Source organism: Phascolarctos cinereus, unplaced genomic scaffold (assembly GCF_003287225.1).
Source record: "Phascolarctos cinereus isolate Bilbo 61053 unplaced genomic scaffold, phaCin_HiC Scaffold_726;HRSCAF=1367, whole genome shotgun sequence".
Lineage (NCBI taxonomy): Eukaryota > Metazoa > Chordata > Mammalia > Diprotodontia > Phascolarctidae > Phascolarctos > Phascolarctos cinereus.
Window position 1 is genome coordinate 34,216,769 of NW_027556098.1, and position 16,089 is coordinate 34,232,857.

Consider the following 16,089-nt stretch of genomic DNA (forward strand, 5'->3'; position numbering starts at 1 on the left):
AAACACCATGTCAACTGTTCCTTGGCCCTTTTTGAAGCTATACTGGCTCTTTGGATACATGACCATCTTAAAGGTGAAGGATCAGCCTATTAAGGAACACTCTAATCTTGGAAGCATTCTGGGAAAGTGGTGGAGTAGGTCAGAAAGTTTCAGATTCTCCAGATTTCCTCCACCAACAGAGAGAAAATTGTCACAAAACGAACACAGGGCAGCAAAAATAAAGGAGCAAAGCAGTTATCCTCCTAAGACAACTTGAGAAGACCTCAGAAAAAAACAAGGCCTCCAGGGGCTGAGGTTTGACCTGAGTGTAGTAACCTCCAGGTCAACTCCACTGAATTAACAAACATTAGGCCTTGAAAGCAGCTCCACTGGGAAGTGAACTAGGCCTCAAGAACTTTCATCTCGTAGACGTTCACCTCACAGGCTCATGAATTTTCACCTCACCAAGAACAGCAGACAGCTGAATGGTGAAACACTGAAGGACACCACCCACCCCAGCTGTTCCCAGAAGCCATGGCTAGTAGTTGCCCAGAAGTGATTCCAGGCTGTGGCTGTGCGCAAGAAGGAGCAAGTACATGCCCAGTGAGTGCAGTACTGCAGGGAACAAGAACATTTTCAGGACACGGTGGCTGGGAGCCCTAACTGTGGCTTAAGGAAGGAGAGCAGTCCCTCGGATTGAGCCCCTGGACAGAATTCAGAAAGTAACAGTAAGGAGAACATGAGCCCTAGGGCAACATTACCCACAACTTGGGATTAAAGCCTAATTATAATAATAAGCTGCTAAAAATAAAATAAAACAAAGTAAGACCCACCAAGTACTCTTCAATCAAGTGACATGGTCCTCTTTTGCTGTTCTATGAACAAGACACTCCATCTCTCAGCTCTGAGCATAATCCTGGCAGCCCCCCATGCCTGGAATGCTCTCTCCCCTCATCTCCACCAACGAGCTTCTCTGGCTTCCTTTAAGCCTCAACTAAAACATCATCTTCTATAGGAAGTCTTTCCCAACCCCCCTTAATTCTTGTCCCTTCTCTCTCTTAATTATTGCCTATTTACCCTGCACATAGCTTATTTATCTGTATTTGTTTGCTTGTTGCCTCCCCAGTTAGTGAATTCTTTGAAGGCAGGGACTGTCTTTTGCCTCTTTTTGTATCCCCAGCACTCAGCAAATGCCTGCAAGAAGTGTTTAAATGTTTATTGACTGAGTGACTTTTATTTTACTAAATACAAAATTTTCCAAAGACATGGCCTAAAAACTGACCATATTCAAAGTACCTTATGTGATTATAATCTCTACTTTCTCCCAAGCACATACAAACCTAATATCCATTTCCAGACTTGGCTGCTGCTAAGATGTAAAGGGGCTCTGAGGATTCTTCTAGCCTTGTAAACCTACCCTTTGAGTAAGTCCTCAATTAAGAGATCTTCTACATTTTATTTTCTCTTTGTATCAGAAAGCAACTTTAAGTTACAAAACTTTTGATTTAAGTATATGGAAAATTAATTTCAGAAAAGGGATGCTGCTGTGACCAATATGTTTGTGATTCAGGTCTCCTTTCTGCTTTGTTCTGAAAACATGACCAAAATTCTTTCAAAATATAGTAGACTGATATGGTGGATCTTTGGTTTTAATGAATTTTAGAGAATCTGCTTTGCAACATTACACATTTTTAACTCCATAAATCAAGTCTATAGTTTGTCTTGTTCTGTATTTTTAGCTTTGCTTTAAAACTGTATTTTAATTTCTGCTCTGGAAAATCTGCAAAAACCTCTTGCCAAAAGCATTAAACATCTGATTTGATTTGTAAAAAGAAAAATTATCCATATATTTGAAGTAGACAGAAGACTAAAGTGGGGTTTTAGGACCACCTGTGTACTAACTTTCAATTACCCATGCCAGCACATTACTGAATACCACAGCAAAAAAAAAAAAAGTGCCATATAAGGAGAAGCAGGTTGACACACTGGCTGTGACTCTGAGTAACTCGCTGAACCCCTCAGTGTTCTCAGAAACTCTCTGAGACTACAAGTTGGAGGGGGTTTCTTCATATGATAATTCCTTAAAATCTGGAGCCAATCAGATTGATTTAATTCAATCAATAAAGTGTGGATATGCTGATAAAATACTTTAATCCTTATCACTGAGTTAAAAGTAAAAAAGCAAGAGAGATCTCTAAACAGTGTTTTATACATATACTTGAATCGATAACTTTCAAATAAGTTTTCGAGTTAGAATAACTATTTCTCTAACTCATAGGATTTTGAAGAAGAAAAACTATCAGCTATGTTTTAAAATACTAGAATTTTTAATCTTTTCAATAAGGGAAGGAAATGAAGAATATAATGCACTGAATTTGTTAATAAGAGAATCAGCTTTTAAAATTCCACAACGACTCCAAACCTAACAATATTCTATATAGCCTAAGAAACAATCAAGTTTCTTAGTTACTATTATCAAAATAGATATAATTTTCCTTGAATAAGAAACCATATGCTCACTCTAATATTTCATACAAGGGGATTTTCAAAGTATGCTGTCAAGTATTTCTACCTCACAGATGATAAGAGAAAAGATACCGTCTGATATTATGTAACTTCTTTTCCTCTTTACAGGGGTGGGGGAAGGGAAGATATGCATTCAGACAAGACAACAAAGATATCAATGAAACATATTATTTTTGAAAAGAGAGAAAGGCCAAGTATTTACACAGCTACACATACAATAATTTGATGAAATGGAATTAATATAAAAATTTCTCCAAACATAACCCTTCAATGATGTTATTTTGGCAGTGCTGAGAAAGCATTTTTTATTTCAGAAGAAAAGTCTTCAACAAAATATTATCCTAGTACTTGAAACCAAAAAGCTAAAGAAAAAGAATGAAAAAAAAAACTTTATGCTACTTTCCCAAGAGAAAAAAACCCACAAACATAAAAAGGTCTTGATGGTAAAGGAAAAGCATTTCAACTAATATAATTTTTTAATAAATATGTAAAGGCAAAGGTGAATAATCTGTAATAAGTTTGTGGGTCACATTACTCAAATTAAACTATTATTTTAATGCTTCTAATACTCTTGCATATGAACATAGTTTCTTCTAGACAAAATTTATTTAGGTTCCATGAACTTTTTAAAAAATATTTTTATAATTTCTTTTATATTTCAAAATGTTTTATTTTATACATTTAAAAATATTATTTTGAGAAGTGGTCCATAAAGTCCATCAGAATGCCAAAGGGGCCCAATGAAAAAATTTAACAACAACAACAACCACCAAAAAAAATTTAACAATTCTTACCTTAAGATAACATTAAAAAGAAAGAAAAATAAAAACATTTGAGTAAGAAGGCAGTTACTACAATTTTTTTTAAGAGGACTAGGTAAAAAAAATACTCTAAAAATGAGTACATGACACTTAGAACGCAATCCCAACACTTAACTAAAAGAATGAAATTTAAAAACATTAAACTCAGGGGCAGCTAGGTGGTGCAGTGGATAACTAGCTGCGTGACCCTGGGCAAGTCACTTAACCCCATTGCCTAGCCAAAAAAAAGAAACAAACATTAAACTCAAACTCTAGTCATTCATTTAATAATTTTATTTAAAGAACAATCTATCAACAAGTGCAGTTAAAATCAAAGTAATTAGTAAGTAAATTTCTTGATGAGAATGACTTTGTTTTAAATGTTATAAGCAATATTCAACATATATATACTTCAATGATACAAAAAACTGATATTCTTGAACTTAGCCTACTGACTTAATATTATAGTATAAATTAACAAAAAATATGCATAGCTCTTGCCTATAAGCATTGAAGTACAGATTTCAACTCAAGAAGGTCTCTTTCTAATACTCTATTTAGATAGGCTTTCTCAGAAGGGCTGAACTGTGTATGTACAATCAAGCGACTAAGCTTCCTTGCTACACTATAAAAATATTACGACTTAATGGATATCACAGCCTTGATTTATCTCTCATATCTCTAGACAAAATGTTAACTTTTATGTATGTTCTCACAGAGACATTTCCCTTACCTTTTCCATTTTGCCATGAAATATACCAAGACAAACTGAGGAACGAAGTGATAAAAACCAATACAGTTGTCACAGTTCCATTTCGGAGCCTCATCTCATTTCACCATCACAACTGTTCATATGTTTTTGATGACAATGACGACCTGTATTATTTCTTATTGTTTTGAAGTCAACGTATTCCAGTACTAGGGGATCCAGGCCAATAACAAGAAATGAGAGAGGTTCATTGCAAGTGCTCTATGAAACAAGTCCAGCTGGAACACCATTCAAAATTATCACCCAAGTGCTTCTTCACGGTCTTCATATAGCTGAATGTTGGTTTACAGGCTTCCTCTTCCTATTCAGAAAGAAAAGACACTCAGTGAAACAGTGATTACTAAGCACTATTAAGCCTGTACTTTAGAAAAGTGCTAAAATTGGCTACATAAGACTGACCATATCTTAGCGCATCAAAATGTCACAACCAAATGCAGAAAAGCAAAATATCAAATGACTCCTTTTCAAACCACAATGCAATAAATAAAAAACATATTCAAAAAAGGGCTGTGGAAACAAAGATTAAGAATTAATTAGAAATTAAAGAATAAGTGGGTCAAAGAACAAATCATAGAAATAATCAATAATTTCATTAACAAGAATGATAACAATGAGACAACATACCAAAACTTTGAAGAAGCAACCAATGTAGTGATTAGGAGAAAATTTATATCTCTAAACACTTATATTAATAAAACAGAGGAGAAGTAACAGATCAATTAATTGGGCATGAAATTTTTAAAAATTAGAAAAAGACAAATTAAAAATTCTAAACACCAAATTGAAAATACTGAAAATCAAAGAAGAGATGAATAAAACTGAAGATAAGAAAACTATCCAACTAATAAATAAAACTAGGAGCTGATTTTATGACCAAAAAAAAAAACCCAGTAAGATGGATAAACCACTGGCTAATTTGATTTCAAAAAAATAAAGAACAAAACCATTACCAATGCCAAAATGAAAAGAGTGAATTCACCACCAATAAAGACGAAATTAAAGCAATTTTAGGATATATGTTGCCCAATCATATGCCAATAAGTTTATCAATCTAAGTGAAATGGAATAATATTTACTAAGATGTAAATTGTCCAGATTAACAGGAGAGGAAACAGAATATTTAAACAACTCTATCTTAGAAAAAGAAATTGAACAAACTATCAATGAGCTCCCTAAGAAAAAATCCCTAGGACCAAATGGATTCATAAGTGACTTCTACCAAACATTTAAAGAACCATTAATTCTAATTATATATATATATATATATATATATATATATATATATATATATATATATATATATATATATATAAATAAAAACTTTATGGAACAATAAGCAAAGAAGGAGTCCTACCAAATTCCTTTTACGACACAATATTTCTGCTTCTATAATACCATTAGAATTAGAATGTCTAAAACCATCAGTAAGCATTATCTGTAATAGGGATAACTTCCCAATTAAATCAGAGGTAAAGCAAAGATGCCCATTATCACCACTATTATTCAATATTGTACTAGAAATGTTAGCTATAGAAATAAGAGAAGAAAAAGGAATTAGAATAGGCAATGAGGAAACAAAACTATCATTCTTTGCAGATGATATGATGGTATATATGGAGAATCCTAGAGAAGCTACTAAAAAAAACCTAGTTAAAATAATTAACAACTTTAGGAAAGTTGTATGATATAAAATAAATCCATATAAATCATGAGCATTTTTATATATTACTAACAAAACCCAACAGCAAGAGACAGAAAAAGAAATTCCATTTAAAATAACTGCAGACAATATAAAATACTAGGAAGTCTACCTGCCAAGACAAACTCAGGAACTATATGAACACAAATACAAAACACTTTCCACACAAATAAAGTCAAATCTGAAACAGAATGGGGAAAATATTAATTGTTCATGAATAGGCTGAGTCAATATAACAAAAATGACAATTCTACCTAAATTATTTTACTTACTCAATGCCATACCAATGAAACTACAAAAAAAAAGTATTTTATAGAGACAGAAAAATAATAACAAAATTCAATTGGAAGAAAAAAAGTTCAAGAATATCAAGGCATCAATGAAAAACATGTGAAAGAAGGTGGCCTAGCCATACTAGATCTCAAACTGTATCACAAAGAAGTAATCACCAAAACAATCTGGTAACTGGCTAAGAAATGGAGTGGTAAACAACCACAGTAATCTAGTGTTTCATAAATGCAAAGATCCAAGCTTTTGGAACAAGAACTCACTATGTGATAAAAAACTTCTGGGAAAACTGGAATGCGGTTTCACAGAAACTAGGTGTAGAACATCTCACACCACATAACAAGATTAGGTCAAAATGGGTGATGATTTAGACATAAAGAGTAATACCATAAGCAAATTAGGACAGCATGGAATAGTTTACCTTCAGATTTAAGGATAAGAGAAGAATTTATGACCAAACAAGAGATAGAGAGGATTATGGGACATAAAACAGATCATTTTGATTACATCAAGTTAAAAACAGTTTGTACAAATAAAACCAACGTTGCCAAGATTAGAAGGAAAGCAGAAAACCAAGGGCAAATTTTTATAGTATATCTCTCATGATAAAAGGCCTTGTTTCTCAAATATATAAAGAGCTGAGTCAAATTAATAATACAAGTCATTCTCCAATTGATAAATGGTCAAACGATATGAACAGGCAGTTTTCAGACAAAGAAATCAAAGCTATCTATATAGTCATATAAAAAATGCTCTAAGTCACCACTGATCAGAGAAATGCAAATTAAAACAACTCATAGGTACTACCTCACATCTATCAGATTGACTAAAATAACAGAAAAAGAAAATGACAAATTTTGAAGGGAATGTGGGAAAACTGGGACACTAAGGCACTGTTGGTAGAGTTGTGAACTGCTCTAACCATTCTGGAGAGCAATTTGGAACTATGCCCAAAGGGCTGTAAGACTTGGCATATTCTTTGACCCAGCAATACCACTACTAGATCTGTATCCCAAAGGGATTAAAAAAGAAAAGAAAAAGAAAAAAGAACTTACACATACAAAAATATTTATAGCAGCTCTTTTTGTTGTAGCAAAGAATTAGAAATTGAGAGGATTCCCATCAATTGGGGAATGGCTGAACAAGTAGTGGTAAATGATTATGATGGAATATTATTCAGCTCTAATAAATGACGAACGGGATGATTCCAAAAAAACTTGGACTTACATGAACTGAGGCAAAGTACATTGAGCAGAACCAAGAGAACACTGTACACAGTAACAGCAATGTTATATGATGATCAACTGTGAATGACTTCGCTATTCTCAGCAATACACTGATCCAAGACAATTCTGAAGGATCCATGATGAAAAATGCTATCCACCTCCAGAGAAAGAATTAATGGAGTCTGAATGCAGATTCAAGCATATTATTTTTCTCTTAATTTTTTTCTTCTTGGGGGAGTGGGGGGGGCAAAAGGTTGTCTATAGTTTCTTTCACAGCATGACAAATATGTTTTACATGATTGCACATGCAAAACCTGTAACAAACTGCTTACCATCTCAGGGAGGAGGAGCAAGGCGAGAGAGGAAGGGAGAGAATCTGAAACTCAAAATTTTAAAAAATGAATATTAAAAATTGTTTTTACATGCAGTTGGGAAAAAAACAAAACTTTTTTTTAAAAGGGAAAGTAAAAAATTATTTTTACATGTAATTGGAAAAAACTGAAAATTAAACAAAAAAATATAAATAGTACAAGTGAGAAAAATGAAGCTCAGAAGACTCATATAAATTGCCCAGGTGCTAGGGGGTGAGAAATGAACAAAAGTATTTCTTTCTTTTTTTTGGTGGGGGGGGGGGACTAGGTAATAGGGTCAAGTGACTTGCCCAGGGTCACACAGCTAGTAAGTGTTATGTGTCTGAGGCCGAATTTGAACTCATGTCCTCCTGAATTCAGGGCCAGTGCTCTATCCACTGCACCACCTAGCTGCCCCAAGATAATTTTTTTTTTGTATGGCAATTGGGATTAAGTGACTTGCCCACAGTCACACAGCTTTTTTATTATTATATGTCTGAGGCTGGATTTGAACTCACATCTTCCTGAGTCCAAGGCAGAGCTCTATCCAGTGCTCCACCTAGCTGCCCAACAAAGATATTTCCTGACAAGTCTAGAACACTTTCCTTTACATAAGAGGTGTCAAAAAAACAGCCTGCTCCCAAAATTAGGCAGAACCAGATTAAGATATAACTGGGAATATTAATAAAATAACTAAAAATACAATAAAACCTAAATAATGTTCATATATGGTTTTCTGAATCAATATGTAGAGGCAGGGATCCTTATATACTATTTAGTGACAACTATAGTTTCTATTTGAGTTTGACATCACTGCTCTACACCATACTGTCCCTCTCAACTCTTCAAGAGCACTTATACATAAGTTAGAATCTCTTACAAATAACAATAATACAACTCTCTACATAACAAAACAAAGATTATAGTATTTAGAAAAGACACTAGAATTTGCTGTTAAACTAGAACCAAACCAACCTTAAAACAAGTCTGCAATTATCAGTCTAACAGCAATAGTATTCAAAATTGCTAATGTTTTCTTCAGGCTTACCCTAATATTCAAATCATTATGTTATAGTTATTAGTATTTAATGAGACCATCATTCATCATTATTAAGTAGCCAATGTAGACAGTATGTCAATCTCATATTTAACACGAAATGCAGCATTTGATAATAAATATTCAAATAAACACAGTACTGACTCCGAAGCCAGTGCTTTTTCTCCCCCACAACACTGACTGCCTTGTATCTAACAGCCTACAAACTGGTCCGTGTGCCAAAGAAGGATAAAAGAGGGACAAAATTCTGGGAACAACCCAGGTACCACATACTTCCTACAGAAGACTTTTCCTGATCCCCTTCAGTTCTTAGTGCTCTTCCTTTCTTTTAATTTTAATTTTGCATGCAGTTTGTATTACCGTATGCAGATATGCTGCATCTACCCAAGATTAACTTTCTGACTTTCTATCTGTAGCCACAGCATACAGTACCTAGCATATAGGAGGTGTTTAATAATTTGTTGACTAATGTCTTGCAGAGAGTAGGTGATAAAAGTGAAGAACTCAAGGTCAGGATATACAAAGTGACTTTACATAAAAACAATAAAAAATATAATAATAAATTTAAAAATAGGATACGTTCAAAGAATAACAGGAGACATAAAAAAGAACATTTTGTTAAAGTTAGGTAGAATAATGAGAAAAAAAAGTGCTGGATTTGGGAAATCAAGAAGATATAAGTTTAAATTATGCCTCACCTACCAGCTCTGTGACCTTGGGTAAGTCACTTAACTGTCCCTGTGCCTCAGTTTCCTCATCCGTAAAATGGAAATAATAAAAATACTTCCCTCATAGGGTTGTTGTAAGGATAAAATGAGATAACTTATTATTTGCAAACTTTAAATCATTATACAAAAATAGCTAAAATTATTATAGTTTAAATGTGTGTGAACCCTATCAATCTGTGAATTTCTTTACATGATAAATGACAGTAATATAGGAGATGTTATCAAGAAGTGGCTAGTGTTAAAATTAGGCAATTTTTAAAACATAATACGGGGGGGGCAGAGTCAAGATGGTGAGGAAACTGACGCTGGGCTCTCCCGGCCCAACCTTTTAAATAACTTTTTAAAAAATCCACTTCAAATCAAATTCTGAGTGAAATAACAAAAAAAAAAAGTCACAGTATCTCATTTTTCCAGCCCAGGACAGTTTAGAAGGACCAAAAGAGAGGTCTGTCTGCCACCACTGGGTGGGGACCAGCTGCGGGTCCTGAAGGCAGCAAGGCAGAGGCAACACCCACTGCAGGCACTGCTGCAACAGCAAAAGAAGCAGGAGTGGCAGTACCAAAAGCAATAAGGGAACTTATGCTTCTGGTCAGAAAGATAGCACAGAGGACCCTTGTGCTAGCACTGGGCACAGGACCAGGTATCATTTGGCTGCTCCTTCACCCACTCCCTGGTTCCAGGTCTCAGATTTAGAGTGGAAAGAGGCAGTTTCAGTCTACAGATACAACGGATCACAGGCCGTACCTGATTAAGGACAATAGCGCAGACCAGGATGATAATGATCAGAACTATCTGTCTGAATCATAGCACCTTGGAAGCACTGGAAAAACTACCAGCTCCTAGATCAAGCCAAAGTAACTCCAGGCTAGCCACCCCCTCCACAGGTGAGCAGAGCTCAACTCTAATAAAGTCCAAAGTCAAGAAATAAGCCAGAAAAATGAGCAAACAATAAAAAACACTTGACTATAAAAACTTTCTATGGAAAATAGGGAAACTCAAGAGAAAAATTCAGAAGACAATGATTTGAAAACATCTATAAGCAAACCTCAAAGAAAATTTCCAATTGGACACAAGCCCAACAAGAATTACTAGAAGAGCCAAAATTAGAAGGAAAACAGGAAACAGGAAAAAATTTTACAAGTTTCTCTGAAGAGGGTCTCATTTCCCAAATATATAGAGAACCAAGCCAAATTCATAAAAATAATAACCATTCCCTAATTAATAGTCAAAGGATATGAATAGGAAGTTTCAAAAGAAGAAATCAAAGCTATCAATAGTAAATTGCTACTGGTTAAAGAAATGCAAATTAAAACAACTCAGGTGAGATCTCACACCTATTAAATTGGCTAACATGACAGAAAAGGAAAATGATAAATTATAGAGGCGACATGGAAAAACAGGCATACTAATGCACTGCTGGTCAAGTTGTGAACTGGTCCAACCATTCTGGAAAATAATTTGGAACTATGACCAAAAGGCTATCAAACTGTGCATACCCCTTGACCCACTAATACCACTACTAGGTCTCTACTCCAAAGAGATCAAAAAAGGGAAAAAAGACCTATTAGTACAAAAATGTTTATAGCTGCTCTTTTAGTGGTGGCAAAGAACTGGAAATCGAGGGATGCCCATCAATTGCAGAATGGCTGAACAAGCTGTGATATATGTTGTGATGGAATACTACTGTGTGATAAGAAATGAAGAGCAGGACAGAAAGACTTATATGAACTGATGCAAAATGAAGTGTGCAGAACCAGGAGAACAATATACACAGTAAAAGCAATATTGTAAGAATGATCAACTATGAAAGACAGCCACTCTGATCAAGACAATAATCAAGACAACTCCAAAGGACTCATGATGTAAAATGGTATTCACCTCCAGAGAAAGAACTTGATAGAGTTCTAAATTCTTTCTGAATGCAGACTGAATTATACTTTTTTAACTTTATTTTTCTGTTTTTCTGCATTTTCCTTTGCAACATGGCTAATATGGAAATATTTTTGCATGATTTCACATGTATAATCGATATCACATTACTTGCTTTCTCAATGTGTGGGGGGGGTAAGAGGGAGATAATTTGGAACTTAAAATTTAAAGAAATTAATGTTACAAATAAATAAATGAAATTCACAATCAAATGCAGAAAAGAAGAAATAGTAAATGCATCCTTTTCAGATCATAATGCAATAAAAATTACATTCAATAATAGGCAATGGAAACTTAAGATCAAAAATTAATTGGAAACTAAATAAGTGGGTCAAAGAACAAATCATAGAAACAATCAATAATTTTATTTTAAAAAAAGGAAAATAATGAGAAAACATGCCAAAATTTATGGGATGCAGCCAAAGTGGTACTTAGGGGAAAATGTACATCTCTAAGTGCTTACATCAATAAAACAGAGAAAGAACAGATCAATGAACTGGATGTGCAACTAAAAAAAGACTAGAAAAAGAACAAATTAAAAATTAAAATTAAATAATAACAAAATTCAATCGGAAGAACAAAAGGTCAAGGATATCAAGGGAATCAATGAAAAGATGTGAAGGAAGGTGGTCTCACTGTACCAGATATCAAATTGTATTATAAAGCAGCAATCCTCAAAACAATCTGGTACTGGCTAACAAACAGAGTGGTGGATCAGTGGAACATATTAGGCACACAAGACACAGCAATAAATGACCATAACAATCTAGTATATGATAAACCCAAAGATCCAAGCTTTTGGAACAAAAACTCATTATTTGACAAAAACTGCTGCAAAAACTGGAAAATAATAAAGCAGAAACTACAGACAGAGCAACATCTCACACCGTATGCCAAGATAAGGTCAAAATGGGTACATGATTTACACATAAAGGGTGATACAGTAAGAAAATTAGAAGAGCATGGAATAGTTTATCAGTCAGATCTATGGATAAGGGAAGAATTTAGGACCAAAGAAAATATAGACAGCGTTACAGAACGTAAAATAGATAATTTTGGTTATATAAAATTTAAAAATGTTTGCACAAACAAAACCAATGCAACCAAAATTAAAAGGAAAGCAGAAAACTGGGGGGAAATTTCTTCCAAAAAATCTTTGATAAAGGCCTCATTTCTCAAATATATAGAGAACTGAATCAAATTTGTAAATATACAAGTCATTCCCCAATTGCTAAACAGTCAAAGGATATGAACAGGCAGTTTTCAGACAAAGAAATCAAAGCTATCTACAATCATACGAAAAAATGCTCTAAATCACTACTGATCAAAGAAATGCAAATTAACAACTCTGAGGTACCACCTCACACCTGTCAGATTGGCTAATATGACCAAATAAGAAAATGATGAATGTTGGAGGGGATATGGGAAAACTGGGATACTAATGCACTATTGGTAGAGCTAGGAATTGATCCAACCATTCTGGAGAGTAATATGGAGCTATAAGCTATATAGCTAAGAGCTATAAAACTGTGCATACCCTTTGATCCAACAATACCACTGCTAGTTCCATATCCCAAAGATTTCAGTTTTGTTTTGTTTTGCTTTTTGTGAGGCAATTGGGGTTAAGTGACTTGCCCAGGGTCACACAGCTAGTAAGCATCAAGTGGTGTCTGATCTGAGACCGGATTTTAACTCAGGTCCTCCTGACTCCAGGGACAGTGGATCCACGGCACCACCTAGCTTCCCCCCAAAGATGTTTTTTTTTTCAAAAAGGGAATAGGACCTATTTGTACAAAAATATTTACAGCAGCTTTTTTGGTGGCTAAGAATTAGAAATCAAAGGGATGTCCATCAAGTGAGGAATGGCTAGGCAAGCTGTGATTTTTGATTGTGATATAATATTATCGTGCTATAAGAAATGACAAGCAAGATGATTTCAGAAAATCTAGAAAGACTTCACATGAACGGATGCACGGTGAAGTGAACAGGACCAGAAGAACGTGGTACACAGCAACAGCAACATTTTTTGATGAACAACTGTGAATGACTTCGCTATTTTCAACAATACAATGACCCAAGACAATCTCAAAGGACTGATGATGAAGCATACTATCTGCCTCGAGAGAAAGAACTGATATGGTCTGAATACAGGCTGAAGCATGCTATTTTTCACTTTCTTTCTTTCATTCTTTTTCTTTTATTCGAGTATTCTTGTACAAAATGACTAATATGGAAATGTTTCACATGTATAACTTATATTTGATTGCTTACCTTCTCAGGAACGGGGGAGGAAAGAGAGAAAAAGAATTTGAAACTCAAAACTTAAAAAAAAAAATCTTAAAGAATTATTTTAATAGATAATTGGGGAAAAAATATGTTAAAAATTGATGGCAGGATAGCTAAATAAATAAATGGAAGCAGGGGAAAAAGAATTCCTAGAAAATCTAAAGAGATTTTTTAAAGAGCAATAAAATTATTTTTAAAATTCTAATAAGTAATAAAGGAAAACTTAGGAAAAGAAAAGAGAACAATGCAAGAAAATAACGAAAAGAGAACAGCTTAGTGAAAGAAGTACAAAACTTCACTACAAAAAAAAAAACTTCTTAAAAATGAGAATTAGTCAAATGGAAGCTACTGACTCCACGAGGCATCCAGAAACCATTCCATAAAGTCAAAAGAAGGAAAATATATCAGAAAATGTGAACTATCTCACTGGAAAAAATATCAAGGAGAAATGATTTAAGAATTATTGAACTACTTGAAAGCTATTATCCAAAAAAAAAAAAAGCCCAGACATCCTATTTTAAGAACATCAAAGAAATTAATGGAAAAAAAATGCAGAGTAGATTTAGCAGTGCCAGATTTTAAAGTATATTATACGGCAATAATTATCAAAACTATCTGTTACTGGCTAAGAAATAGAAAGGTAGATCAGTGGAACAAAGGTGACATATAATACACAATAGTAAATGATTATAGTAACCTTGTATCTGACAAATATAAAGATTTAAATTTTGGGGATAAGAACACATTACTTGGTAAAAATTGTTGGGAAAACCGGGAAGTAGTCTGGCAGAAATTGGGTATAGATCAGTATCTTCCACCATTTACCAAGATAAAGTCAAAATGATACATAACCTAGATATAAAGGTAGATACTAGAAAACCAGAAGAACATAGAACACATTACCTATCAGACTTATAGACAGAAGAATTTATAAACAAGAGTTGGAGAGCACTACGAGATATAAAATGAATAATTTTGATTACATTAAACTAAAAAGGTTTTGTACAAATAAAACCAATGTAGCCAAGATTAGAAGGAAAGCAGAAAATTGGGGAAAACATTTATAGACAGTTTCTCAGATAAAGGTCTCATCTCAAATATATAGAAAATTTTGTCAAATTTATAAGAAAATGAGTCATTCCCCAATTGATAAATGATCCAAGGATCTGGACAAGTAGTTTTTAATGAAGAAATCAAAACAATATAAAGTTATATGAAAAATACTTTAAATCATGATTGATTAGAGAAATGCAAATTAGAATAACTTTGAGACACCACTTCATATCCATTATTTGCATGAAATAATGAAAAGTGAAGTGAGCAAAGCCAAGAGAACATCATATACAGTAACAGCAATGCTGTTCAAAGAATAATTGTGAACAACCAAACTATTCTGAGTACTATAAATACTCAAAAGAACTATGAAAGACCTATGAAGGAAGACGCTATCCACCTCCAAAGACAGAACTGGCAAACAGAAGTACACACAGTATGGTTTTAAATCTGTGTCAGATAGTGGTCTTTTGTAGTATGGGGTAAGAAGAGAAGGAAAGAAACAATTTAGAACTTAAAATGTAACCCAAAAAATGAATTAAAATTTTAAAAATTTCAAAAGGCTCATGATGAAAAATGGTGTTCACCTGCAGAGACAGAGAAAACTGGTGAACTCTGAGTACAGATGGAAGGATATTTTCTTTTTCAACGTGGCTAACATGGAAAAATGCTTTGTATGACTTCACATGTGTAATGGGTACCATATTGCTTACCTTCTTGATGGATGGGGGAAGGAAAGGGGGAAGAACATTTGGAACAGAAAATTTAATTGCAAAAAAAAGTCATCTCTAAAAATAATTAATATACAAATTTTAATTAATATGAGGCACAATTGTATGTTTTGCTGATGGTGACTAAAGCTACAATTTTTTAATAGCATTTATTTCTGATGGGAAGAAAAAGAAGGTTGGTATTGAAATTAGCACTACTATATATTTTATAAATGCTACTCACAGTTAACCATTATCAATCCATGCTATCCAATATATATTCCCTCTTGGAGTAAATTACATATCACATAGTTGCTACAGAATGTATCTCAGCAATATGTCAAATATCAGTCCAGTGGCAATAAACAGTTAATACATCTCAAAAACTGACTAAGGATTCCTGGGAGTAAAGCCTTAGCTGAGTTACTCCACAAAACTGAAAGTTGTCAGAATTTCTTTTACTTTTACTTTACAAAGATTCACTATTAGGAATACCCAGCTATTGATTTCAAAAACATTTCTACCTTGAAAGAATAATAGACTAAAAATAAATTTTTATACTGTCTATATGGTTGTATTCTTGCATATATAACAGAAAATGTTCTGTAACACATTTTGTGTAATTGGGATTATTTTAATTTCTTTAGTTAACACTGCACACATAAACTAGCTTCAAATACAGTATCACT

General features: G+C 33.7%; 1 protein-coding gene across 5 annotated transcripts in view; it reads right to left on the reverse strand.

Moving 5' to 3' along the window:
- Positions 1–16,089, reverse strand: part of MGAT4A (alpha-1,3-mannosyl-glycoprotein 4-beta-N-acetylglucosaminyltransferase A) — a 139,944-nt gene that overhangs the window by 105,172 nt on the left and 18,683 nt on the right. For all 5 annotated transcript variants that reach the window (XM_078146372.1, XM_078146369.1, XM_078146370.1 and 2 more), the window contains one exon: positions 4,039–4,375. In XM_078146372.1, coding sequence (XP_078002498.1) covers positions 4,039–4,132 — 94 coding nt within the window. In that variant the 5' untranslated portion in view covers positions 4,133–4,375. The remainder of the gene's footprint in view (positions 1–4,038; positions 4,376–16,089) is intronic.